The sequence below is a fragment of the Pristiophorus japonicus genome, chromosome 17 (genome assembly GCF_044704955.1).
Source record: "Pristiophorus japonicus isolate sPriJap1 chromosome 17, sPriJap1.hap1, whole genome shotgun sequence".
Taxonomy (NCBI): Eukaryota; Metazoa; Chordata; class Chondrichthyes; family Pristiophoridae; genus Pristiophorus; species Pristiophorus japonicus.
In genome coordinates this window covers 16,371,378-16,395,624 of record NC_091993.1, presented here as the reverse complement: position 1 = coordinate 16,395,624, position 24,247 = coordinate 16,371,378, and the positions used below count along the sequence as shown (strand labels likewise).

General features: G+C 48.1%; 1 protein-coding gene across 1 annotated transcript in view; it reads left to right on the top strand.

Moving 5' to 3' along the window:
- The first annotated feature begins 2,514 nt into the window (after nucleotides 1-2,514).
- Nucleotides 2,515-24,247, top strand: part of LOC139228328 (collagen alpha-2(I) chain-like) — a 37,293-nt gene continuing 15,560 nt past the window's right edge. The window contains exons 1-4 of the mRNA XM_070859513.1: nucleotides 2,515-2,555; nucleotides 2,720-2,819; nucleotides 10,735-11,827; nucleotides 11,929-13,622. Of these exons, the coding sequence (XP_070715614.1) occupies nucleotides 2,515-2,555; nucleotides 2,720-2,819; nucleotides 10,735-11,827; nucleotides 11,929-13,622 (2,928 nt within the window). The remainder of the gene's footprint in view (nucleotides 2,556-2,719; nucleotides 2,820-10,734; nucleotides 11,828-11,928; nucleotides 13,623-24,247) is intronic.

Genomic DNA, 24,247 nt, shown 5'->3' with positions numbered 1-24,247 from the left:
CTATATGAAACAGTCTAAAGGTGAAGACAATGGGTTCAATTTTCCCCAATTATCTGTGCTGTTTTTTTAGCGTGCACCATTTTTTTTTGGAGTAAATTAAAATCTCCAAGTTTCCCCAAAGTTTTTGCACGAGCATAATTCACTTAGATAGGATTTTTTTAGGCTGCGATTTTTTTTACCTCATTGAGGGCATAACTTGCCACCCGCGCCAATTCTGGCCATTTAAACAAGTTTGGCCAGCTCCGATTCACTCCAATTTGTTTTAGGACGGCGTGTGTGACCACTCTGGAAAAACCTTCTGGACAGTTAACAAAATCAGCACAGGTAAGAGAATCAGTACAGTAGATGCAGTTCCACGGCCTGGGCAGCAGCAGCAGAGAGGGAGAGAGGTGGGGGGGAGAGGGGAGAGGAGAGAGGGGAGAGGGGAGAGGAGAGAGGAGAGAGGGGAGAGAGGGAGGGGAGAGGAGAGAGGAGAGAGGGAGGGGAGAGGAGAGAGGTGAGGGGGGAGGGGGGAGGTCTTTGGGCCAGGGCTAGGAGCAGCAACCGGCACCGGAAGGGGGCGGGAGGGAGGGGGGCTAGACTTTTGGCATAAACTCTTTAATAATTTAATGCTGCAATGTGCAAAGTGTTTGTGCAGGTTGCTGTGAGCTGGCCACAGCTCACTTTCCAGCCTCAGCCCGCAGTGTGTCCCTCGTTACCCTGGCAACCCGATCTTTTTGGCGCAGATCTTAGGCTCCACCCCCAAAACTAGGCGGTGCCAAAATCAACAATTCAAATGGGGAAAGTTGGATGATTTTTTTTTTGGCGCAGTTGGCCCCCCAAAAAAATGGGCGTAACTCTTCAAGTACGGCAAAAAACATAAAAACATAAGAAATAGGAGCAGGGGTAGGCCATTCGGCCCTCGAGCCTGCTCCGCCATTTAATGAGATCATGGCTGATCCGATTATGGACTCGGGTCCACTTCCGTGCCCGCTCCCCATAACCCATTATTCCTAAACGGCTTTGGGGAAAATTGAGCCCTATATGTTAGTACTTGTTACATGTAGACACAATATTATGTACAGATAGGGATTTCTCATTGTAGAATTCACCAGACTAAACTGTGAAAGAAACAGAAATATATATGGATAGTGATGGGTACAGATATACGCTGAACTTTGTTCTTAAAGATAAAGGGAAGAGTTCTGTTTAACTGTTAAAAAAAATCAAAGAGCTTTGATGACGCATAAGGTTAGGAGTCCAAGGTAAAGCAACAGTATGTTTGAAATGAATGATGAAAGCCTGGATTTTGCCAACCGAGGCTGGTTCAGTGCGGCCGAGGTAACTGGCGGACTGCGACTCTGCTCTCGGCGACATCCTGCTCTGTGTGAAGAACCTTCCATTGATTGGGCTTGTTAAGCCCGCCCTGCGAGGTTCCCAGCCAATTAAAAGGAAGCGTGTCTGATGTAATCATTTTATGACGTGTCACCAGCCGGTTTCCTTAAAGAGACCCTGGCCCACATTGATTTTGCCAGCTGTGCTGTCAGTGTTCTGCAGCATTGAGGTGTCACAAACACTGGCAAGCACTGCACACAGGTGCATGGCTGCACCCAAATTCTCCCAGCACTCCCTCTATAAGCTTATGGAGGGAGTCACAGTATGCAGGGAGGTTCTCTTCCCTTGCAATGGGAGGAAGAGACCTCCCCAGGAGATCAACACAGCCCGATTGCACATTACACAGGAAGGCACAAGCAGGGATGTTGTCCGGAGGACCAGGCTGCAGTGGTGCCAACCTTTCAATGATCTCAGTAGATCACGAAACGTTACTGCAAAGCCACATTCAACCTCATCCTGCTGTGCCACTCATCACATCCCCATCACACTGCCTTCCCTGCCCTAATTCTGCACATCCCTTACTCATATCAACTTACCTTGCACCTCCACCCATCCATCCCTCTCTATCCACATTATCACTTCCCTATCTCAGTAGCCACTCCTCACACTCCTCCTCATCCTAGTCCAATCATACCAACTAACAACACACAAGGGTAGGCACTTGGGTCTTTTAGCCAATGTTCATGTAAAGTTTTTGTTAATGTGTTGTCAAACATTGAAATCTTTATTTTCAACACTTTATATTCTTGGAGTGATTTGTGTGCATCTTTGGGAGTGGCTTAGTGAGTTGCAGTGAATGGTGAGACATAATGGTAACCCCCGCAATGGTGATGAGTGTCAAAGGAATGGCTTGGGCATTGCAGGGATGCTTTGTGGTGCTGGTGTGGAGTGGTGCCAACCTGACGCATCATGTGGCAGCCAGGGTGTACCGTGTCAAGTGAAGTAAATCTGGCCCCTTGGACAGCAAGTGGTCAGGTGCTGATGCTCTCTGTACTGTGCAGCATCAGGTGATTGCGGAGAAGTTTGATGTTGTTGTTAGTGTCGCTGGTGCATCTGGTGATGTTGGTGTTGAGGTTGATCATGGTGGATTTTGAGGAACAAGGTGAGAGTTTTTCAAGAGCACTGATGCTGATGGAATAGATGGCAGCTGAAGTTGAGATGACAGAAGCGATCTGTCAACGGTGAGAGCGGTTGTTCCAAGGAGGTGACAGTGGATAGAGAGTATACTCCAAACACATCTAAACTGCATAAAGCTGAAAAGTGTATTCCAAATCCTGAAGGCTCCAGCTTCTAACATTGGAAAGTGAACAGCTGTGAGATGGGAGCTGTTATATCACGTTTTCAGCTGCCACTATTCAGAGCAATGGAGAGTCATTGAAAACCTGACCTACTTACCTGATGTGATCCCCAAGTGCCGTGAAAGTCATCGAAATGCTGGAGAAATGGTAAGTAGATGGTAAAATGTTGTTTAAGTATCTTTAAACACCCTCTTAACTATTTCATTTAGCCCACCCGCCCCTTAGTGTCGAGTCTATAAAGCGGGATCACAGTGGGATCATAGCGGGATCCAGACCCTCTGCCAATCTTTTAGATTTTGACAGTGGACCCACTTCCGAACCCACCCTTTGAGCACCAGCAAAATCCAGTGTCTATCTGAAACTTCGCCGAGGGTCTTTCAAATTGCTACTGGGTATCGGTGAGTGGAAGATTTAAGTACTGTGCCTAGATTTACTCATTTCTAGAGAAGGAAACAGATTTGCATCCTTGAGCTGTGCAGCGATATTACTGCAACAATCCTCTATAGGATCAGCGGTGAAGAGTTTCACACTGGTTATAGTGGGATTTGAGACCGCCCCAACGATAAAACACGCAAAGAAGGGCTGATTGGCCACATCCATGAACTGAGGAGAAAAGGAAGGTAGGGACAGGTTGATAATAAAGAGACAAGTTATTTGGCTAAAAGTGCTCAGCCAACTAGCATAATGTGAAAATAAAAAGTGTAATGTCCTTATGAACCTCAATAAAATACTTAATAGCAAAAAATATTTCTGCAGATAAGAAAAAGCATGAGGTCCTGACTGCTGGCAGAATAGGCTGCTTAGTATTCACAGCAATGATTACTGTCATTTAGTAACGGATCATACTACGGACAATTTCAGCACAGATTTCCCTTGGATAGTACATTACTGTCACATAAATTACAATATCGGCTGCTCTGCAAGCACCCAGGAAACTCTCCTGTGTTTGTCCCTCAACAGTGACTGAAGACTTGCAATGAAGACATTTCTAATGATGCTGGCCTGTTTAAAAACCTTTGTTGAGTTCCTTTGTTGCAGCCCTCACTTTGGACTGCTGTGAAATGCAGTACATGGCTGTCTTCATTTTAATCAATAAGGAATTGTTGAAATTGTATCTGTGTCATTTACTCCACTCACGTAATGAGCAATCAACATATTTGTTCAGTGACACTTTAAGGATGCCAATCTGTTCCTTTCTCTAGAAATTACTTCACCCTGGCCCTGTATTTGAATGCAATCCTTCACTGAGGCTCAGAAGAAATTCAGATACACATTAAATGTTTCTTCATACATTTAAAATATTGACAGCTCGTACGATAGAACATTTAGAAGGGAGGTTAGTAGTTTTTTCAATTACTAATAATGTGTGCTCTTTTGCAATACAGAGCACAAATATTCTAACAGCAGTATTATGGGATATCTACTTCGAAAAGATGCAAACCGACTAGTTTATTGGGACTGAGTGATTCGGAAATTGGTTTTATGTTTTGCCTTTCCCCACCCCACTGTTATCCTGAGCAGCGGCTGAGTAATCAATGCAATGATGTTAAGTACCACAGCAACCAAACTAACACAAAGTGACATCAATTTAATCTTCCTCACTGAAGGGGCCATAAATGGTTGACCCAGTTCTATTTGATGACTTCTGATTAACTAGATATGTCTGTATATGGATGACTGTATCTAGACAAATACAATAAATATTCCCAGAAACAAATGGTAAGCTAATGGATGAAATAGTTATGGCAACACTCCTTGCTTCTTCCGGCGACAAAATATTGTGAAGTATTAAATCGGTTCAATTGTCGAAGAACAATTCCAGCGATATTGGAGTCACTTGTGGTAGCCATGGAATAACTTAAACAGATAACCACCACGGCAGTATTTTGTAACTGCAGCTCTTTGTAATAAAATGCTCCAGCCACCAGATTCTGTTAGTGGGAGCTGTCTTTGAAGCTTTACTTTGAGTATTTGTCTGCATCGTTGCCAAGTTAAACAGAATTTCACATTTTGCATCTTGGAAAGGTGGTGTTTTTAAGTGGCATGTACAAGGCTGGATGTTTGGTTTTTGGGCTCACTAAAGAAGATATGTAGATAGTAGAGTATTGTGGCCATACATTTATTAATATTGCAGGCCTAGTAGATTTTTAGACTGATGTACATATTTGACAGCACCTTTACAGAGATCGAGTAAAAAAAAAAGAATCAATAGGCTATGATGCGGTCTTCTCTACATTGAAGAGACCAAACGCAGATTGGGTGACTGCTTTGCTGAACATCTCCGTTCAGTCTGTAAGCGTGACCCCGAGCTATTGGTCACCTGTCACTTTAATTCTCCGCTCCACTTCCACTCTGACCTCTCTGTCCTCGGCCTCCTACATTGTTCCAACAAAGCTCAATGTAAGCTCAGCACCTCATCTTTCCTTTCTCTTTTTTTCATTTTTTTTCTCTCTTTTCCATGACAGCTGATGATGATTCTGCCATTTCCATTTACACCTCATCTAGACTCACCTTTTGTTTCTTAACTTGCCCCTTTACCATCTTCTTTTGCCTTGTACCATCATCCCTTTTGTCTCTAATCTCTCCTGCCTTCCACCCTATCACAGACCTTCCCTTTTGTTCTTTCCCCCTTCTCCCTTTCCCTGCCCCTGCACTTGCTAAAAAACCTGTTCTATCTTGAAGTTTTTCCAGTTCTGATGAAGGGTCATCGACCTGAAACGTTAACTCTGTTTCTCTCTCCACAGATGCTGCCTGACCCGCTGAGTATTTCCAGCATTTTATGTTTTAATTTCAGATTTCCAGCATCCGCAGTATTTTGCAATAGAATCACTAGGTTGGCTTGCAAGTTTTGGAAATATACATTAGTTAAAATGCATGACAATACAAGGTCCTTATTCACATTCTGTGCACTGCCTCTTCTCACAGGTCAAAGGGGGCATTACTAATTTGCTGACACTCTAATATAGTGTTGTATTAATAATGTACAACATTTAAATACACTAATGGATCTCCTGTGGTTTTCCTCACAGAAAATCTTGTATAGGTAGCAGTGAAGAGCGTTAATCAGGAAACTGTTAGTGTAATAACAATTCTCTCCAGCACAATATTTGTGATTGGAATGGGAAAAAGTCTTTCAATATCTCAACAAAATCTGTGAAGCAACTGCTCGGTATTTGAACTCATAAAACAACTAATAATGTACACAGCAAAGTGATTAGGCAGTGTATGGGTGTCAGACAGTTCAACAAAAGAGTTTTGTTCATTACTATTGCAGGGTAGGATTTTAGACAGATCACTCAATATGGCTGTGAACAAATGAAACCAATATGCTGACTTCAAAAATTTGCCAATGCAAATTGAAAAGAGGTAACTCAGGACTAGTAATCCAGAGGCCTGGACTAATGATCCAGAGACCCACCACGGCAGCTGGGGAATTTAAATTCAGTTAATCAAATAAATCTGGAATAAAAAGCTAGTATCAGTAATGGTGACCATGATACTACCGGGTTGTCGTAAAAACCCATCTGGTTCACAAAGGTCCTTTAGGGAAGGAAATCTGCCGTCCTTACCCAATCAGGACTATATGTGACTCCAGACCCACAGCAATGTGGTTGACTCTTAACTGCCCTCTATGGTTCAAGGCAGCAGCTCACCACCACCTTCTCAAGGGTAATTAGGGATAGAAACATAGAAACACAGAAAAGAGATGCAGGAGTAGGCTATTCGGCTCTTCGAGCCTGCACCACCATTCAATATGATCATGCAACTTCAATACCCCATTCCTGCTTTCTCTCCATACCCCCTGATCCCTTTAGCCGTAAGGGCCACATCTAACTCCCTTTTGAATATATCTAACGAACTGGCCTCAACAACTTTCTGTGGTAGAGAATTCCACAGGCTCACAATTCTCTGAGTGAAGAAGTTTCTCCTCATCTCGGTCCTAAATGGCTTACCCCTTATCCTTAGACTGTGATCCCTGGTTCTGGAATTCCCCAACATCGAGAACATTCTTATTACATCTAACCTGTCTAATCCCATCATAACTTTGGGCAATAAATGCCAAAGATGCCCACATCCGATGAATGAATAAGAAAAAGTGGGTCCCACAAGGGCGGATCTCAGAAGATAAAGGTTGAAAAACAAAATTTGACTTTCGGCCCCTTGGTAAGGGAGCCAAGGAGAGCTGTGAAACATGTTTCCTGGGTAGGGAGGACGGGGCTAGTCTCCCGGAAAAGAGACGGGCACCGCGGTGAGTTTCCAGCGGTGTGGAGCAGGCGGGTACCCTAGATGTGTTGATGGTGGCGTGGGAACCCACCAGTCCCATGCAAATCAAATGTTCTTCCACTGACCCTGCGTACTGCAGGGCTGGAGGTCATCAGTGAGTGCGAGCCTGGCGAAAAAACAACAACTTGTATTTATATAGCGCCTTTAACATAGTGAAATGTCGCAAGGCACTTCACAGGCCTGTTATGAGCTAAGAAATTTGACACCAAGCTGCATAAGTAAAAATTAGGTCAGGTGACCAAAAGCTTGGTCAAAGAGGTATGTTTTAAGGAGCGTCTTGAAGGAGGAAAGAGAAGTAGAGAGGTGGAGAGGTTTAGGCAGGGAGTTCCAGAGCTTGAGGCCTAGGCAACAGAAGGCATGGCCACTAATGGTGGAGCAATTATAACAGGGATGTTTAAGAGGGCAGAATTAGAGGAACGCAGACATCTCGGGGGGGGTGGGGTGGGGTTGTGAGGCTGAAGGAGATTACAGAGATGGGGAGGGGTGAAGCCACGGAGGGCTTTAAATAGACGGATGAGAATTTTGAAATCCAGGCATTGCTTAACTGGAAACCAGTGTAGGCCAGCGAGCATAGAGGAGACTTGGTGCAAGTTAGGACATGGACAGCCGAGTCGTCTCTAATTTACGTAGGGTAGACTGTGGGAGGCCAGCCAGGAGTGCATTGGAATAGTCAAGTCTAGAGTTAACAAAGGCATGGATGAGGGCTTCAGCAGCAGATGAGCTGAGACAAGGGTAGAGATGGGCAGTTACGGAGGTGGAAATAGGAGGGCTAAGTTATGCTGCGGATAAGTGGTCGGAAGCTCATTTCGGGGTCAAATATGACGCCAAAAGGTTGCGGACAGTCTGGTTCAGCCTCAGACAGAAGTTGGGGAGAGGGATGAAGTCAGTGGCTGGGGAACGGAGTTTGTGGCCGGGACTGAAAACAATGGCTTCGGTCCCTGCCACAAAATCCGTTCCCAAGCCACTGACTCCATCCCTCTCCCCAACTTCTGTCTGAGGCTGAACCAGACTGTTCGCCACCCTGGTGTCATATTCGGTAACCGTCAAGATCGTGTCCTGGATACTTTCTGGCCCACTGTACTCTCCTTTCAACAGGCTGCTCAGCAGTTTAGCATGTTCATTCATGCAAAAGCAACAGCAAGAGGCTAATTTTCCAGGTATGGGGAACCTTGTCCACCGCCTTTTACCGTAAAATTACACAGAGCGAGGTGCACACTGGGACAATGACCCTTTGTAAGTCTGGAATCAACTTAGTGATCTCACTCCCAAGTGAACGGCGGGGAGAGATACAACAACAACTTACATGAGACCATGGGGTTAATGTTCCACGAGGGTTCCCTAATCTCCTGCCGTAACGTTGGCGGAAGATCGGCATCTGCCGCAGAAAAAACCCCAACGTAGATGGCTATTTGAACCATTTCTCCAAGATCGTCCGCTGAGGTTACAGTGGGAGACATGAAGAGCCTCTGTGGAAATGATGATGCCTTGGGCCTCTCACCAAGCGAAGTATAACTTCAGTCTGCTGCAATGGCTCATTTTATAAGTGTTCATTTAGTTCATTAGACCAGTTGGATACTTTATAAACATATCTTTCAATATTATTATGTTATAATAGTATAGTATATTATAATAAAACTATGAGGGGTTTTGATGGCATACATAAGGAGAAACTGTTACCACTAGCAGGTAGGTTGGTAATCAGGGCACACAGATTTAAGATCATTGGCAAAAAAAACACTGAAATTCCGGTTGGAGGCTTCTTTTGGACGAACGCCTCCGATCGGAGAATTTTTCCGAAAGTACCTGGTGGTCCCGGAGGAGTGTGGGATTTTGGTGGGGAGGCCTTCTCTTCCCGTGCTGCAAAGCGTGCTCCCGTCCTCCAGGCCCACCCAGAAGATGCAGTCACGTGTGACTGCTCAACCAATCAGGTACAGTATTCTCAATTAATAGCATTGGGAGCTCCGTATCTACGAGTTCTCATTGCTATTAATTGAGAAAAAAAAACAAACACAATAACACCAAACAAAAAATAAAAAAACATACCTCACATAATTAAAATTAATTGAAATTAAAGTTAATAAATATCTTAGAGAAAAAAAAAATTTCTGAGTTTTTTTAATTATGGTTTAAAATAAATTTAACGTAGTGGGCAGGGTTTTTAAAAATAAAATGTGTTTTTTAAATTTTTTTTATGTTTTAAGTGTGTTTTCAAACTCTTTTATGCCTGTAACCGTAGGCTATGCTCCTGCTTTTATCAGGCGCAAGAGTTTTGAAGACATTTGCTGGGCAAGATATGGGTAAATCCCGCAATCTTGCCCTTGTAAATGTCCTCGCTCCCGAGATGTAGAAATCGGAAAAGCTGGTGCGCTGAAAATCGGCTTTTGTGATACCTTCCCGGGTCCGTACACACTCCGTATAGACCCAGGAAGGCTGGAAGCTCTGGGCCAATAGGGGAGATGAGGAAAAAAAATAATGCATTTTTTTAACGATCTGAAATGCACTGCCTGAAAGGCTGGTGGAAGGAGATTCCATAGTAACTTTTAACAGGGAATTAGATATATGCTTGGAAAGGGAAAATTTACTGGCCTTTGTGGAAAAAATAGGGAAGTGGAACTAATTGGATAAATCTTTCAAAGAGCCAGCACAGACACGATGGGTCTAATGGATTCCTTCTGTGTTGCAAGATTCTATGACTCTATGGTTAAATGGTTGACATTACCACTCACACTCTCCTAGACCAAGAATTAGCCATCCAGAGAGTGGAGCTCTCTGTATGCATCCAAAGATGCACGCACAGAGCCCCTTATCGCTAAATTCCATTTGAGGCAGAGCTGGTGTCAAGCTGATATTGGCAGTGTGACGCAGCCGAATAACCAGGTGATGAGCGGTATATAGAAATCAGACAACCCAACGTATTTACATCTTTAGCAACATTTATACCAAAAGTTTTGACTCATGTAATTCTTACAACACTCTGTTAAATCATTTCATTGTCAATGGTTACATCATTTTGAATATATATTAAACAGGCCACAGCCCACACGGGGCAGCAGAATCCTTTCACATGCATTGCCCTGAAGTCCAAACGCTGCTTTGTGTTTTCTACTAAAATAAATGAAAGCGCCAGTAATTGAGAAACTCTTTAATAATCGGCTCAGAACAAACTTTTGGTCCTGTGTTTGTGCAAAATGCAAGTGAAGTGAGAAACAATGTTTCCTTTGTATTGTGCACCCTTGGCTTTCTGCTAAGCAAGACAATCAAATCATAGCAATGCTTGACAGGGCTGGCAGTGCCTTAGAAAAGAAAGACTTGGATTTAATTAGCCACTTTCACGACCACCAGATGTCTCAAACGCTTGACAGCAAAGCGCTTTACTACTTTTGAAGAGTAATCACTGTTGTAATGTAAGGGGATAAGGAGTTATGGGGAGCGGGCGGGGAAGTGGAGCTGAGTCCATGATCAGATCAGCCCGAGGGGCCAAATGGCCTACTCCTGCTCCTATTTCTTATGTTTCTTACATTACGTAAGAACATAACAAACGCGACAACCAATTTGCACACAATGTAACTATTTGTACTGCACTTTTTTTGACAGACAGGCATCTGTCAAGCCCCGCCTCCCCCCACCCATTCTGCACGTTTTTGACCGACAGGTGGCAAGCCCCAACCCCTGTCAAGCTCCGCCCTCCTCCCCGCCTGAATCATTCCATGAACGTGGTTCCGAGAAACAGGACCTCAGATTCTGACTCCCTCCCTCTTGGCCGGCATGGTGGCCCGAGAGCGGCGGGCGTGGGCGTGGTCCCGAGAGCGGCGGGCTTGGTCCCGAGACCGAGGGCGGCGGGCGTGGGCCCGAGACCGAGAGCGGTGGGCGTGGTCCCGAGACCGAGGGCGGCGGGCGTGGGCCCGAGACCGAGGGCGGCGGGCGTGGTCCCGAGAGCGGCGGGCTTGGTCCCGAGACCGAGGGCGGCGGGCGTGGGCCCGAGACCGAGAGCGGCGGGCGTGGTCCCGAGAGCGGCGGGCGTGGTCCCGAGACCGAGAGCGGCGGGCGTGGTCCCGAGACCGAGGGCGGCGGGCGTGGGCCCGAGACCGAGAGCGGCGGGCGTGAGGCCGAGACCGAGAGCGGCGGGCGTGGTCCCGAGACCGAGAGCGGCGGGCGTGAGGCCGAGACCGAGAGCGGCGGGTGTGGTCCCGAGACCGAGAGCGGCGGGCGAGGGTCCGAGACCGAGAGCGGCGGGCGAGGGTCCGAGACCGAGAGCGGCGGGCGTGAGGCCGAGACCGAGAGCGGCGGGTGTGGTCCCGAGACCGAGAGCGGCGGGCGTGGTCCCGAGACCGAGAGCGGCGGGCGAGGGTCCGAGACCGAGAGCGGCGGGCGTGGGCCCGAGACCGAGAGTGGCGGGCGTGAGGCCGAGACCGAGAGTGGCGGGCGTGGGCCCGAGACCGAGAGTGGCGGGCGTGAGGCCGAGACCGAGAGTGGCGGGCGTGGTCCCGAGACCAAGAGCGGCGGGCGTGGTCCCGAGACCGAGAGCGGCGGGCGTGGTCCCGAGAGCGGTGGGCGTGGTCCCGAGACCGAGAGCGGCGGGCGTGGTCCCGAGACCGAGAGCGGCGGGCGTGGGCCCGAGACCGAGAGTGGCGGGCGTGAGGCCGAGACCGAGAGCGGCGGGCGTGGGCCCGAGACCGAGAGCGGCGGGCGTGGACCCGAGACCGAGAGCGGCGGGCGTGGTCCCGAGACCGAGAGCGGCGGGCGTGGTCCCGAGAGCGGCGGGCGTGGGCCCGAGACCGAGAGCGGCGGGCGTGGGCCCGAGACCGAGAGTGGCGGGCGTGAGGCCGAGACCGAGAGTGGCGGGCGAGGGCCCGAAACCGAGAGTGGCGGGCGTGGGTCCTGAGACCGAGAGCGGCGGGCGAGGGCCCGAGACCGAGAGCGGCGGGCGAGGGCCCGAGACCGAGAGCGGCGGGCGTGGTCCCGAGACCGAGAGCGGCGGGCGAGGGCCCGAGACCGAGAGCGGCGGGCGTGGGTCCTGAGACCGAGAGCGGCGGGCGAGGGCCCGAGACCGAGAGCGGCGGGCGTGAGGCCGAGACCGAGAGCGGCGGGCGAGGGCCCGAGACCGAGAGTGGCGGGCGAGGGCCCGAGACCGAGAGCGGCGGGCGTGGGCCCGAGACCGAGAGTGGCGGGCGTGAGGCCGAGACCGAGAGTGGCGGGCGTGGACCCGAGACCGAGAGTGGCGGGCGAGGGCCCGAGACCGAGAGCGGCGGGCGTGGGCCCGAGACCGAGAGCGGCGGGCGTGGGCCCGAGACCGAGAGCGGCGGGCGTGAGGCCGAGACCGAGAGTGGCGGGCGAGGGCCCGAGACCGAGAGTGGCGGGCGTGGACCCGAGACCGAGAGTGGCGGGCGAGGGCCCGAGACCGAGAGCGGCGGGCGTGGGCTCGAGACCGAGAGCGGCGGGCGAGGGCCCGAGACCGAGAGTGGCGGGCGAGGGCCCGAGACCGAGAGTGGCGGGCGTGGACCCGAGACCGAGAGTGGCGGGCGAGGGCCCGAGACCGAGAGTGGCGGGCGTGGACCCGAGACCGAGAGTGGCGGGCGAGGGCCCGAGACCGAGAGCGGCGGGCGTGGGCTCGAGACCGAGAGTGGCGGGCGAGGGCCCGAGACCGAGAGTGGCGGGCGAGGGCCCGAGACCGAGAGCGGCGGGCGTGGGCTCGAGACCGAGAGTGGCGGGCGAGGGCCCGAGACCGAGAGTGGCGGGCGAGGGCCCGAGACCGAGAGCGGCGGGCGTGGTCCCGAGAGCGGCGGGCGTGGGCTCGAGACCGAGAGTGGCGGGCGAGGGCCCGAGACCGAGAGTGGCGGGCGAGGGCCCGAGACCGAGAGCGGCGGGCGTGGGCTCGAGACCGAGAGTGGCGGGCGAGGGCCCGAGACCGAGAGTGGCGGGCGAGGGCCCGAGACCGAGAGTGGCGGGCGAGGGCCCGAGACCGAGAGTGGCGGGCGTGGACCCGAGACCGAGAGTGGCGGGCGAGGGCCCGAGACCGAGAGCGGCGGGCGTGGGCTCGAGACCGAGAGTGGCGGGCGAGGGCCCGAGACCGAGAGTGGCGGGCGAGGGCCCGAGACCGAGAGTGGCGGGCGTGGGCTCGAGACCGAGAGTGGCGGGCGAGGGCCCGAGACCGAGAGTGGCGGGCGAGGGCCCGAGACCGAGAGCGGCGGGCGTGGTCCCGAGAGCGGCGGGCGTGGTCCCGAGACCGAGAGCGGCGGGCGTGGTCCCGAGACCGAGAGCGGCGGGCGTGGACCCGAGACCGAGAGCGGCGGGCGTGGTCCCGAGAGCGGCGGGCGTGGGCCCGAGACCGAGAGCGGCGGGCGTGGTCCCGAGACCGAGAGAGGCGGGCGAGGGCCCGAGGCCGAGAGCGGCGGGCGTGAGGCCGAGACCGAGAGCGGCGGGCGTGAGGCCGAGACCGAGAGCGGCGGGCGTGGTCCCGAGACCGAGAGTGGCGGGCGTGAGGCCGAGACCGAGAGTGGCGGGCGTGGGCCCGAGACCGAGAGCGGCGGGCGTGAGGCCGAGACCGAGAGTGGCGGGCGTGGGCCCGAGACCGAGAGTGGCGGGCGTGGTCCCGAGAGCGGTGGAGGCTGCAGGAGACTTCAGGAAGTCAAAGTGGATCGAGTTACAATTTGCAAAGTCAGAGAGACCGTGAGATGGGCGGTTCCAGTTACACATTCCTGTGAAACTTTAGGGTGTGGCTTATCCTCCAAGGGGACCAATCAGAAACAAAGGGTGGAGCATGTCGGCCATTTTTGCAGTACAAATAAGCACGTCCATTTGCGCACAAGCAAGCATCCACAAACAGCAATGTGATAATGACCAGATAATCTGTTTTTTTAATATATTCTAATGAAGGGTCATCGACCCGAAATGTTATCTCTGCTCCCTCTCCACAGATGCTGCCTGACCTGCTGAGATTTCCAGTATTTTCTGATTCTATTCCAGATTCCAGCATCCGCAGTATTTTGCTTTGGTAATCTGTTTTTTTGTTATGTTGATTGAGGGATAAATATTGACCAGGACACCAGGGATAACTCCCCTGTTCTTCTTTGAAATAGTGCCATGGGATCTTTTACGTTCACTTAAGAGAGCAGATGGGGCCTCGGTTTAACGTCTCACCTGAAAGATGACACCTCCGACAGTGCAACACTTCCTCAGCACTGCACTGGAATGTCAGCCTAGATTTTTTTTGTGTTCATGTCCCTGGAGTGGGACTTGAACCCACAACCTTCTGACAGAGGTGAGAGTGCTGCCCACTGAACCACAGCTGACACAGCTTACGGAAAAAAATATATTCTCCACAGATATTTGGTAAAAGTATCATTTTGTAGAAACAGTGAGAGCAGGTGTATCTTCATGTTAGATCAACCTGCACATATTTGTAGAAAATGTTACATTGTTTATGACGATTATTGATCTAGGACAGTATATGGTGTATTTCAAAGAGCTGGGGAGGGGAGGAGATTTCCATTGCTCACTATATTTTAACAACTTTGTACATGTAGTGGGAACAATTTATCGAATTACTGTTTCTTTTGCAACATTTTAAATGTACTGTAATGCAGACAGAATCTGTATCACTGTTCAGGTAACTAAAATAACACTTTTATTGTAGAGAGGGTGGCTATCACAAATTGAACACGCAAAGCTTTACTATTACAACAACAATTTATATTTATATAGCGCCTTTAACTTAACAAAACACCCCAAGGTGTTACATTAAAAAAAAATTGACACCAAGCCAAATAGGGAGATGTTAGACAGACGACCAAAAGCTTGGTCAAAGAGGTAGGTTTCCAGGAGTATTTTAAAGGAGGGAAGAGCAGTGGAGAGGCGGAGAGATTTAGGAAGTGAATTCCAGAGCTTAGGACTGGGCAGCTGAAGGCACGGTTGTCAATGGTGGAACATTTAAAATTGGGGATGTTCAAAAGTCCAGCATCATTCTGGGATAAAGACAACCCTAAACTCCTCTTTCCCACCATAAATAGCCTCCTTTGGCCTCCTTCGTCCACCCCCCTCTATTCTTATCTCTAATGCTAAATATGAGAAACAACTCTGTCCCTGAAACTGAGGCTTTCCCTTTGGCCGTCTCATCCTCATCATCCTCTGCCACCTCGGATCCTCCAGATCACCTCCTACACCAGCCGAAACCCACGACACGCCGTAACTTCTCTTCTTCTCCCAACCTGCCAACAATTGGCTTAGCTATTTGATGAGACCCACCTCCTGCTCTCTGCACCACACCCTGGTCCAGCTCCTGACCATTCACCTATCTCTGCTTGACCCAGTGCCTGCTCCCTTTCCACAGACATTTGTTCTCATACTTCAAAACTATTGTTATCATTGACAACCGTGCCTTCAGCTGCCCAGTTCCTAAGCTCTGGAATTCATTCCTTAAATCTCTCTGCCTCTCTACTGCTCTTCCTTAAAGGGCCCTCTTCCTTAAAGGGCCCACTCTGAACCCTATGTCCTCTCCAACTATGAACCCAGCTTTATCTCTCCTTCCTCTCCAAGATGCTTGAACACATTGCCATTACCAAGCCTGGTTTCTGTTTAATCTATAGCACCAAACTGCTTTCATAGAACTCATCAGCAATACTTGAATGAAACAGTGACTAAAACCACAATGTACTATCTAGTTTTGTCCACCATAACTCCTCTATGGTTAAGGTTGCCATCCCTGTGTCTACTCCATGGATCTCTCATGGTTCCATCCTATCTGCCCAATATAAAGAAAGACTTGCATTTATGTAGTGCCTTTCACGACCACCAGATGTCTCAAAGCACTTTACAGCTAATTAAGTATAGTCACTGTTGTAATGTAGGAAATGCAGCAAGCACCCACAAACAGCAATGTGATAATGACCAGATAATCTGTTTTTGTTATGTTGTTTGAGGGATAAATATTGGCCAGGACACTGGGGATAATGCCCCTGCTCTTCTTTGAAATAGTACCATGGGATCTTTTACTCCCACCTGAGAGAGCAGACAGGGCCTCGGTTTAACGTCTCATCCGAAAGACGGCACTTCCGACAGTGCAGCGCTCCCTCAGCATTGCACTGGAGTGTCAGCCTAGATTAATGTGCTCAAGTCCCTAGAGTGGGACTTGAACCCACAACCTTCTGAATCTGAGGTGAGTGTGCTACCCACTGAGCCACAGCTGACACTCCAGTGATAGAGAGCACATCTTCTGCAATGACTTCTCTCCCATAGTAGCACGATTATCTCTGGTCCCATCCTTGGCCAACAGGAATTATCAAATATATCACTGGAATCGTCAAGCAATACTTTGCATGTCTGGACCGATTGGGAGGCAACCTTATAGAAACATAGAAAATAGGTGCAGGAGTAGGCCATTCGGCCCTTCGAGCCTGCACCGCCATTCAATGAGTTCATGGCTGAACATGCAACTTCAGTACCCCATTCCTGCTTTCTCGCCATACCCCTTGATTCCCCCTAGTAGTATGCTGCATCTTGGCTCACCTTCCAGGGTTTCAGAATTTATGTTCTAAAAATTCGGGAGTACCCATTTTTGCACCTCCCCGCCCCCCCATTCCCACGCCGGGTAATTACCCTGTGAACAAATGGTAAGGTTCAAGGAGCTCCAGATATTAGGCCTCAGACTTCATTCACATAGGGAGAGCGCTTTGGGAGGTGGCCAGGCAGATAAGTGCTGGAAATTTGGCCCACAGGTAAGTAATGGAGAGGGCATCGCAGGCCTCGAAGGGGGTTTCGCGAGTCTTGGGGGGTGTGCGGGAAGCCTGGAGATCAGGATGGGAGCAAGGGAGAGCCACAAGTCTGGAGGCTGGGGAATTCAGGGGCCAGGGCCTAGAGGTCAAGGGTTGGGGACCCCGGGGACTGGGAGTGGCAGCCATCGGGATGGTGCTTTACAGGTAAGTAACTTTACAGGTGATCTTCAGGGTTGGTTCCTTGAGGGAAAACCACTTTTTGAGAAGGGACCTGAACCAGGTGTAAGACCTCTTATTTGGATATGCAAAGGACCTAATGCCTGCTTCAGGTGTGGGTAAGGGACACCTCTTGTTTGTCCTTACCCAATATGGCGGGCGGTGTACTTCCTGCCTGTCACTTTTAGGCCTTAGGAGTCTGCATAGCACCTGAGAAAGGGTGCTGGCGACCAATTTTTAGGCCGTGGTCTTTTGCTGCATGCATCATGACTATCCTGAAAAGAGGTGTCAGAATGCAATTCAATTCAATAGTGAGAAAATTCTACAGAAAGCAAAAGGGAAAGGAAGAAGCTTTGAGGTAACATGAGATTCAAAATACTGTTGTTTGGGAGGCATGCAAGGGATAAAAAATGTCAAATGGGAAAACAAGAAATAATTATAAGGGTCAGCGGTCCGAGAAAAGAATCTGCTTGTTTCATAGAATGATTACAGCACAGAAGGAGGCTATTCGGCCCATTGAGCCCGTGCTGGCTCTCTGCAAGAGCACCTCAGCTAGTCCCAACACACCCCCCTCCCCCCCCTCCCCCCCCCCCCCACCACCGCCCTGCAATTTTTTTCTTTCAGGTACTTATCCAACTCCCTTTTGAAAGCCGTGATTTGAGTCTGCCTCCATCACCCTTTCAGGCCGTGCATTCCACATCCGAACCACTCGCTGCGTAAAAAGGTTTTTTCTTATGTCGCCTTTGGTTCTTTTGCCAATTATCTTGAAGCCATGCCCTCTGGTTCCCGACCCTTCCTATGGATGATAGGAGCATATCGTACCTGCAATGTGTGAACACTGGAATTTAGTTGGCCAGCGCCTTATAGAGTTAACCAACAAGCCTAATGCACAGGTTAGCCGCAATAGGCACAATACTCTTAACGCTTGCACAGGAATTTCAGAAACTAGACGGGAATCATACGACCTGACAGACATTGCTGGCCAGTATTGTTCAGTGATGCTTTATAACACGAGCAGCTGCTCAGCTTTAATGGCCAATATTGCTGCTCAGAACGTCTCAAAAATGTATTGTGTTTTTTTCTGATCTATCTTAAGGAAATTGATGTATGTGCTTGCTGTGTCAGCCTCTTCTTCATCGATAGTCTCTACCCCACCCAAGTATAGGTGGAACAAAAACACATCTTGGTCTCCCATAGCAACGAAAAGCCATGGATTTGTATGACCTGTTATGGCTTAACTGTACACGACGCAAGTCTTTTATTTTAAATGTTTGCGTCACAACAGCTTGAGGAAACATTTATAAATGAACAGATGGAATTTCTGTGAAGGATTACACGTACTTTATGCAAAGCTCTAATAATCACTGACGTATCTTCATATATCCACTAGAGTGCCAGGCAACAAAGCTCAAAAAATATGAGTGACATCCAGGTGATCCGGTAAAGTGAGCAGCAAGCTACTACTGATATCCTTTCAATACAAGAGTCCAATCTAATGTTCGAGATCATTATCTAAAGAAAGCAAAACAAATGTTTCTTGAATAATGAATTACGGTACCATATGGTGCAAATAGATTTCATTTAATTTGTGGTTGATCTTTGCCATGCAGATGTTTTAAACCTTCCTAAATATATTTTTCTGTAGATTAATAAAACATAAGGTTCCATTTTTCCCCAACAGATTTACATTTAGATAAGTTTTGTCTCTGGCTTGTGTTTCTGATGCCATCATTGTTTAGAAGGTCCAAGGTTGATCAGGAGAGCATTGGAAAGGTCAAGTGTAGAGGTAACATCTCCTCCAACATTTTCCTCGTTTCTGTTTGGAGTCCATTACCTCTGTCCCCTTTTGTGAAGCACCTTGCACTTTGCACTCTGTTAAAAGTGCAACTTGAGTTGATGTTACATATTCTCAACTCAAACATTAATCAATGATTTGTTTTAGTACCTCGTCTCTTAATATGTGAAGAGCTCAGTAATGGTTTAGATTTAATGTATAGAGACAATCCAAATGTCAGATTCTTAAGCAAAAATGTAATATTCATCAGTGTGAAAACGCAGCATGAGGTGTGGTACAACATATTCATTGCCTTTCATTAGAAAATTAGAAAATAGGAAAGCCGACTGCTGATAGGGCGAGATGAAGTAGGGTAGGATGAGGTGGGTGTGGAGCATAAACACCGGCATGGACCAGTTGTGCCGAATGTCTCTGTTTCTATGCTGTGATTTCTATGGGCTAGAATTTCCAGTGGTTCACCGCCCGGTTTCTTGGCGGTATTGGCCGTTTTGGCCGAGAACCGGGTCGATGAGAAATTCCCCAGCTGAGTTACGCCGGCGGTTTCGAAGTCCCACTGGGGAGCAGACCGCCAGCATGCTCCGTCCATACATCGCCCTGGCGTGATATTTGGCTCAGCAGTGACCCGTAGGTAAATATTTTTTTTTAAACGCCCACGAGAATCAGCGGAACAGGGCGCTAGGTGAGTAGCTCTGCAAGAAAAAGGTAAGTAATTACTTTTTTTTTAACTAATTATTTTAAAATTCTATTGTAGTGATTTAAGTTAAAAGGGTCCTGAGAATGTTTCTTGCGATATTTTATTTTATGTTTTTTGAAAAAATCTTTTTTGTATTTTTCTCCTCCCTAGGCCCAACCCACAGCCTCGGGGTAAATTTTGAGTACATTTATTAATTATTGCCCATTTTCTTTAAGAACTACCCAATTGACCCTAAATTCCACTTTTCCACTGAGAATCGGGGTGCAACGCCCATTTTTTTCGCTGGGCGGATTTTTTTCCTTTTTGGGGGGCAGTTTTTGCCGCAATAAGCTTGGGAATCTTAGCGGTCTTTTGGGCGGCAATTGGGCGCTGGCGGGCTGTTTGGAAATTCTAACTAAATTGGAAATAGTAACTAATAACTTGACCAGGAGCCCCATGCTATTTGACAGCAATAGAAATTTTCATTGACAAATCATTTTTCATTCTGAAGAGATTATAATGGAAATGAGAGCCTTAATGGTTCCATGCACTTCCTAAAGCAGGTCTTTGCCTGGCGGACTGTGTAATGGATGCAGAGCTCCACTGGCATGGTGAGGTATAACGATAAACTGATTGCTGTGCTCACACAGCCGATGGTTCTACAGTTGTGGCACACATTGTTGCACTACCCAGCATTTACACTTGCATACTGTGAATCCAGCACACTGGAATTAAAACGCATCAGGAAAACTATTAGCTAGTACAGAGGCCAATGTACAGGCAACAGTAGGAAAGTAATCTAATTAATCCACAGTGAGTCTGTTTATTTAGAAAAACATAATAGTTCTACTCATACAATCTCTAACTCTGTTCCAAATGACTTTCCTTTCATAACATTCAAATGGCTGTGTTTCATATGAATCTGGTCAAATTCCAACCTGATTAACTCCACTTGATTTTCTCTGGACATGTTCAGTTCGAGTTCCTGCATCAGATCGAGGCACATAGCTTTGAAAATGTGCAAAGGATCTAAAGCAGGGATCAAGCCAAATGTTGTCACTCAAGGTCTCAAAGTAACCATTTAGGTTCCAATGTTATTGTGAGTTGTTATATGTAAAACTAAGCTCGATAAGATTGTAAGAGGAATGATATCCAATATACTCAATATGCAGTTTTATAGTTTTGTGCGATAAAGGTTGGTGATCAGACAATTTCCATTTTTGTGGTATAATATCAAATGGGTAATATAAGCCAATTGCCGACCATTAATACCTTTAGCAGGTGATAGCTTATCAACAATGAGATGGGAATAGGTTGTCCATTAGCACTAATTGATCCTGTGGGACATGATCTCAACTTCCTCTGCCCTTCCACCCAAGTTCTGAGTCTGTTAGTCTACTTAGTTTATGATTCACTCAACACACTAAATGGGGGTGAAAAAGCTATGAAAGTGTGTGGTTGTGCCACTTCCTGATTTACTGTTAGAGTTTGCATTCCACGGTGATTTTTCATCGAGTTAGTCAATAATATGATGTTGCTGCGTTTTCCTGGCGGTTGCATTCTCTTTATGACCCATCTGCTGATTTCAGCCTTTAAAAGCAATCGGGCTGCTTTCCCAGTGCCCACTCAGAACGGCTGCACCAGTTCCACCGGCGTTGTATCCGGGAATGCAGTTGTGTCTTTAAAGTGTTGATTGGTGGAGCCTTGCAGCTTTGCTAAACATCAAACCCTGTCTGTAGGAGTCTCTTGTTGCTTATTCAGAGCTCGGATGTTAGATTCATTGCACGTGAGCGTAACTCTGCTCTCTGGAGATCGCTAACTCAATTCACCGATATCTGTGAGTTCATACAGGTGTCGGTGGAAAAAAACTGAAAGAAAAGATAGGAATGCAGGGGACCAGAAGTAACCATTGTAGTCAATGTGACCAGTCTAGGGAGAAAGAATTGCTACTGTTGTAAGTGCTATGGGGGAATTGTAGTTATAGCCTAAACTTGCACCAAGTCCCGCTAACCAATCACCCCTGTGCTCGCTGACCAACATTGGCTCCTGGTTAAGCAACACCTTGTTTTCAAAATTCTCATCCTTATTTTCAAATCAATCCATTGCCTCACCCCTCCCTATCTCTGTAATCTCCTCCAGCCCCACAACCCCACCGAGATGTCTGCACTCCTCTGATTCTGCCTTATTGAGCATCCCTGATTATAATCGCTCAACCATTGGTGGACATGCCTTCTGTTGTCTCGGCCCCAAGCTCTGGAACTCCCTGCCTAAAGCTCTCCGCCTCTACCTCTCTTTCCTCCTTCAAGAGGTTCCATGTGGGAACTCAGGGACACTTCCGGTGTCCCTGACGACTACGTGTGCGGGAAGTGTATCCGCCTCCAGCTCCTGACGGACCGCGTTGCGGAATTGGAGCTGAGGGTGGATTCACTCTGGAGCATCCACGATGCTGAGAATGACGTGAGTAGCACGTGTAGCGAGTTGGTCTTACCGCAGGTGAAGGGTCCACAGCCAAATAGGGAATGGAAGACCAGCAGGAAGAGCAGTGCAAGGAAGGTAGTGCGGGGGTCCCCTGTGGTCATCCCCCTGCAAAACAGATACACCGCTTTGAGTACTGTTGAGGGGGATGACTCATCAGTGGAGGGCAGCAGCAGCCAAGTTCATGGCACCGTGGCTGGCTCTGCTGCACAGGAGGGCAGGAAAAAGAGTGGGAGAACGATAGTGATCGGAGATTCAATTGTAAGGGGAATAGATAGGCGTTTCTGCGGCTGCAACCGAGACTCCAGGATGGTATGTTGCCTCCCTGGTGCAAGGGCCAAGGATGTCTTGGAGCGGGTGCAGGACATTCTGAAAAGGGAGGGTGAACAGCCAGTTGTCGTGGTGCACATTGGTACCAATGATATAGGTAAAAAAAAGGAATGAGGTCTTACGAGACGAATTTAAGGAGCTAGGAGCTAAATTAAAAAGTAGGACCTCAAAAGCAGTAATCTCGGGATTGCTACCAGTGCCACGAGCTAGTCAGAGTAGGAATCACAGGATAGCTCAGATGAATACGTGGCTTGAGCAGTGGTGCAGGCGGGAGGGATTCAAATTCCTGGGGCATTGGAACTGGTTCTGGGGGAGATGGGACCAGTACAAACCAGACGGTCTGCACCTAGGCAGGACCGGAACAAATGTCCTAGGGGGAGTGTTTGCCAGTGCTGTTGGGGAGGAGTTAAATTAATATGGCAGGGGGATGGGAACCAATGCAGGGAGACAGAGGGAAACAAAATGGAGACAGAAGCAAAAGACAGAAAGGAGACGAGTAAAAGTGGAGGGCAGAGAAACCCAAGGCAAAAAACAAAAAGGGCCACTGTACAGCAAAATTCTAAAGGGTCAAAGTGTAATAAAAAGGCAAGCCTGAAAGCTCGGTGCCTCAATGCGAGGAGTATTCGGAACCCAGGAGAGGGCTCTGAGCTAGTTAGAGTGGGTGAGAGCTCAGATGAACAGGACCCCAAGAAAGAATGCAAAAGGCAGGAGACAACAGAGCAGAGTAGCACTGGGGTAAGTGTAAACCACAAGATGATAGGAAGGGACAATATGTATGAATATAAAGGGGCTGCAGGAGGGGTCAAAACTAAAAATCATGGTTTAAAAACTAGTATTAAAACACTCTACCTAAACGCACGCAGCATTCAAAATAAAGTAAATGAGTTGACGTCACAAATCATTACAAATGGGTATGATTTGGTGGCCATTACAGAAACGTGGTTGCAGGGTGGCCAAGACTGGGAATTAAACATACAGGGGTATCTGACAATTCGAAAAGGTAGACAAGAAGGGAAAGCAGGTGGGGTAGCTCTGTTAATAAAGGATGATATCAGGGCAGTTGTGAGAGATGATATTGGCTCTAATGAACAAAATGTTGAATCATTGTGGGTGGAGATTAGAGATAGTAAGGGGAAAAAGTCACTGGTGGGCGTAGTTTATAGGCCCCCAAATAATAACTTCACGGTGGGGCGGACAATAATCAATGGAATAATGGAAGCATGTGAAAAAGGAACGGCAGTAATCATGGGGGATTTTAACCTACATATCGATTGGTCAAATCAAATCGCACGGGGTAGCCTTGAGAAGGAATTCATAGAATGCATACGGGATTGTTTCTTAGAACAGTATGTTACAGAACCTACAAGGGAGCAAGCTATCTTAGATCTGGTCCTGTGTAATGAGACAGGAATAATAAACGATCTCCAAGTAAAAGATCCTCTCGGAATGAGTGATCACAGCATGGTTGATTTTGTAATACAGATTGAGGGTGAGGAAGTAGTGTCTCAAACGAGCGTACTATGCTTAAACAAAGGGGACTACAGTGGGATGAGGGCAGAGTTGGCTAAAGTAGACTGGGAACACAGATTAAATGGTGGCACAATTGAGGAACAGTGGAGGACTTTTAAGGAGCTCTTTCATAGTGCTCAACAAAAATATATTCCAGTGAAAAAGAAGGGTGGTAAGAGAAGGGATAACCAGCCGTGGATAACCAAGGAAATAAAGGAGAATATCAAATTAAAAACCAATGCGTATAAGGTGGCCAAGGATAGTGGGAAACTAGAAGATTGGGAAAATTTTAAATGACAGCAAAGAATGACTAAGAAAGCAATAAAGAAAGGAAAGATAGATTACGAAAGTAAACTTGCGCAAAACATAAAAACAGATAGTAAAAGCTTTTACCGATATATAAAATGGAAAAGAGTGACTAAAGTAAATGTTGGTCCCTTAGAAGATGAGAAGGGAGATTTAATAATGGGAAATGTGGAAATGGCTGAGACCTTAAACAATTAGTTTGCTTATGTCTTCACAGTGGAAGACACAAAAACCATGCCAAAAATTGCTGGTCACAGGAATGTGGGAAGGGAGGACCCTG